This window comes from Gavialis gangeticus, unplaced genomic scaffold (genome assembly GCF_001723915.1).
Source record: "Gavialis gangeticus isolate Ggan-Ray unplaced genomic scaffold, GavGan_comp1, whole genome shotgun sequence".
NCBI lineage: Eukaryota > Metazoa > Chordata > Crocodylia > Gavialidae > Gavialis > Gavialis gangeticus.
This window is the reverse complement of record NW_017728996.1, coordinates 22,883,763-22,887,969: the sequence shown is the minus strand read 5'-3', so window position 1 is coordinate 22,887,969 and position 4,207 is coordinate 22,883,763. Positions and strand designations below refer to the sequence as shown.

At 41.6% G+C, this 4,207-nt stretch overlaps 1 protein-coding gene across 2 annotated transcripts in view; it reads left to right on the top strand.

The window, feature by feature from the left end:
* Positions 1–4,207, top strand: part of PDE8A (phosphodiesterase 8A) — a 310,375-nt gene that overhangs the window by 235,975 nt on the left and 70,193 nt on the right. For both annotated transcript variants that reach the window (XM_019504133.1, XM_019504132.1), the window contains exons 3-4: positions 517–707; positions 1,878–1,934. In XM_019504133.1, coding sequence (XP_019359678.1) covers positions 517–707; positions 1,878–1,934 — 248 coding nt within the window. The remainder of the gene's footprint in view (positions 1–516; positions 708–1,877; positions 1,935–4,207) is intronic.

Genomic DNA, 4,207 nt, shown 5'->3' with positions numbered 1-4,207 from the left:
AGGAAGGGGGGGGAAGGGATGAGTGTGCCACTGAGCATGAAGAAAGAGGGAGGGGGGAATTCTTACCTGATTCAGGGACTTAAAAATGTTCCTGTCTGATGCTGCCAGTGCCATCAAAAGGAGAGGTCAGATCATGCCACTGTACCCCTTGTGGATCTGCCCCTGCACTTCAGTAGATGGCACTCTGTACACACATAGTTACACTTATGTAGTACACTGGAATGGGTGGGCCTGGAGAAGTGTATATTATAGGCTCCTTTTGTGAGAAACCATAGGTTTACTGTTCTTATATATGAGCAGTATTCTAATTTTAATAATGTTGCCATGAAAGCATTCCGTGGGTTTGTAATAAGCAGGTACATTAAATACTGCATGTAAATCTTACAAGTGAACTTCATTAATGTTTTCATAAAATTGCATATGGAGACATAGGGACATAATAGCAGTATCTAAGTATCCAGAAATTTTAAAAATTTTAATTTTTAAAAAATGCTTCACTATCTTCCGTTGAACCAGGTACTTTTAGTGTTTGCCAAAGAAGATAACCAGAGTAACGGGTTCTGTTGGGCATGCGAGAAAGCTGGATTCCGGTGTAACATTGCCAGGACACCTGAATCTGCACTAGAATGTTTTCTGGATAAGCACCATGAAATCATCATTATTGATCATAGACATTCCAGATATTTTGATGCAGAAGCACTATGCAGGTAAACCTAGTTACAATGCCATTTTAAAACATACTGGTTGTAGCATAACAAAAAAGTTTCTCATTTTATAGCAGATACTTTGCTACATATTTGTTGTTTTTATATTAGAAAAATACTAGGGTCTCATGTATAATCTCCATTGCTTCATAGCAGGAAAAGCAGTAAATAACAGCTACCATTTCCTTGCCACAACCAAGTACGAGTGTTGGAGTTTCAAACAGTTAGGTCTACAATTGCACACCTGATTTGCGCACACACATACACAATTGCCATGATTGCACACATAAACCAGGAGATTTTTTGTATAAATTGATTTAATTAGTTATTTGCATGTTCAGTCATAATAACTACATATGTACAAGACAACTTATTGTGAGTACATTTACACTCCTAAAGTGTTTGAAAACCTTGAGTGAAATGCACATTTATACTTAAAAGACCATATTACAAATTTACCCCAAAATTCCTTCTACAAACTATGGTAACACAGGAATGAGGGACAAAATAAAATGGGCTTTCTTGCATCTCCTATAAAGTCAGTGGTGGCTTTATTTCCTTGACTTTCCAGTGACATATCCCTTAGGAATATGTCTAGACTAAATAACAGACAGTAGGGTGGGGGTAGCGGGGTCAGAGTACTACTGACTGCGTGAGTGTAGTGGGGTCAGGGCACTGGGACAAATGCTGTTCTCCTTGTTATAATAAAGTAATTAGTTTAAGATCTGTCAGGAGATCTGAAGAGCAGCAGTGTTCCCCCTGTTCATTTTTTTTACCACTCAATCTCTGAACAGAGTAAAATGCTCGTTAACAGAGTGAGGACAAGTCTAAAAAAACTGCATAGCAGCTTAAGGGAGGGGCTTGTTTTGAAAAGGAGCATTGAAATGCTGTGTCAGTATGCACTTCATGTCATTTGTTATGGAGCAGAATATTTCCTATTCCCTAACTGGGACTAGCTGAGACTTTGATGAATGTAAAAACTTCGTGTTATATTTTCCATTGATACTCACAAGCTACTAAATTTATTCTCTTGTCTTAATTACCAAACACGTTTGGGATTTGGGCTGTGTTTTGTTTTAGTTGGAATTAAGCAAGAATTTTATAAAGGTACAGTAGTGTTTACGGGGATATGAATTAAAATGTGGTTAAGTGATCTTGTTTTTTTATTTTAAGGTCTATCAGAACAACCAAACCCTCAGAAAACACAGTCATTATCGGTGTAGTACGAAGGTAAATTACAAATATCTTTATTCTTCAGTGTGAATTGTTAATGAATGTGAATTGAGTTTTTTACAGATAGAGATACTAGACTGCTTTATATCAGAGCATTTTACTCTGGTGGCACTGTATTTATATCATGTGCTGAGTTCTTCCCCCCTGCCAGACTAGGGGTGCCGCTTCACACCTAGGGCACAGGAGCAGTGGTGACTTCTGGTTGCTGACGCAATTATGTAGCTGCCAGTAATAGCCAGTTTTTTTTGGCCCTCACCCGCAAGTCAGCTCCCAGAGGGGTGACCCATTTTCTCTGCCCTAGTTAAGCCACTGATGCCCACCCCCACTGGAGTACATCTATAAACATGTTTTACCCACTGGCTTCAGAACAGGAAATGTCACTGCGCTGCTGCAGGTGGTCTAATTAGCAAATGCACTGCCCGCTTCCCCCCTTTCCATCCCTAGTCCTGAACCCTATGCAGATGAACTGCTAACACTGCCCCTGATAAATTACCATTCCATCTTTCTTTTGGCCACATCCTCTTTTTGCTAAGAGTGTACTACTCTAGACTCTGCACAGCAGAACAAACCAGAAGGAAAGAAGGAGGTGGCAATCAAGACAGAGATGAGTTGGTGTGTGACTCATGGGGCCAGGTCAGAGGCAGCTGTTGGGCCTGACCTCAGTTAAAAGAGCCAGAACAGTAGTGGAGTGGGAAGAAGCACTGGGTGCGGAAGGGTCCCTGATGATTCCATCAAAACAGCAACAAAAGCAGTTTAAGTTGAACCATCCAGAACAGTAGGAGTGTACCACACTATGGAGGCAATCCTGGTAAACAGGGACAACTGAATCTCCCTAAACAGCAAGCAAAGTGTCTACACAGAGAGTGTAGAAGAGGGACTGAGATGATGAGGTTCCTGTGCAGTTTAGGATCTAAGGATCCAGGCAGCACGTTTTAGAAATACTTATGCCGGTTCCATCACATGAAGCCATGAGAAACTCCACAGTTTTGCACATGGTCTTGCACCTGTTCTTAAAAATGCCAGTGACCCAAAGAAAATAATAAAAATAAGAGACCCCTATGCTGCTGCTGGGTGTACCCTGTTTGGGGTAAGGCTCACAGGGCACAGGAATCCTAGTGCATTTCTGGTATACATGTCAAACTCTTTCATTATACCACAAGCAAGAGACACTTTGATCTTGAAAAGAAGATTAGATACTTCAATCAGTGTTGAGTACCAGCTGACCTAAATTGATTTTTAAAACAACATCAAAGTGCTGGAACATTTCAGCTATTTTATCTATATCAAGTTATAACACGTCAGTAGAGGATTTCATATATTCTCTTCCTCTCACTATTGCTAATACTGACATATCACAAAATAATGTAAAAGTAATATTAAAAATACATTAAAAATAAGATTTCTAATAATAGCAAAAGGAACAAAATCTTGTTGAGAACATTTCCTGAGAAATGGAATTTAAGAATATTTATTGTTATTCTGAATTTCAAGAAAATCAATTTCAAAATGTTGAACTGTCCCATGAAACCAAAATGTCAGGTTTTGATCCAGTGGAGTCAGCATACAAAAGGCCTTTATTAAGCACTTGCATACACTCCCTTCTTGAGTATTACCCTCAGTTCATTTATGCCAGGGGTTTTCAACCTTTTTGGATCAGTGAACCCCCAGGGAACAGCTTATAGGGAAGGGAACATATTATAAGCCAGGGAGGCTCAGCCCCTAGATCTGGGCCACAGAGCCATGCCATCTGGCCTGCAGGGTTTTCAATGGGTCTGGAAATTTGGTGGCAGGCGAGCAGTGGCAGAAGTTCCTGCCCCCTGGCTGCCAAATTTCTGGACCTAGGGGGAGCCCTGTATGCTTCCCCCAGGATCAGTGCACAGAGGTGTCCCAGGCCCAATCTAGGCACAGAAGGGCCAGCTGGGGGTGCTCAGGAGGGCTATGGGAAACTGCTGTGTTTCATTTCAGTTTCAGATTCAGCCGTTTCAGAGGGACAGTGATTTGTTTTGGTGTTTCAGGTCACTTCCGTTTTGATTTGGCTGAATCTGTTTCAGAATTTTGACGCTGTTTCAGTGCTGATTCGGAGATTTGGATTGGCCAGGGAGAGGCAGGAACAGCTGAGTGGCTGCAGGTTCTCCTATGGTTCCTCCAGCTGTGCCTGCCTCTCCCCAGGCAGGGCGAGCTGCAGGAGAAAACCCCATGGTTGTCCTGCCCTGCCCCATCCCCTGCCTGGCCCCAGCCTCCCAGCACTTAAAGAAAAAAAGCAAAAAAAA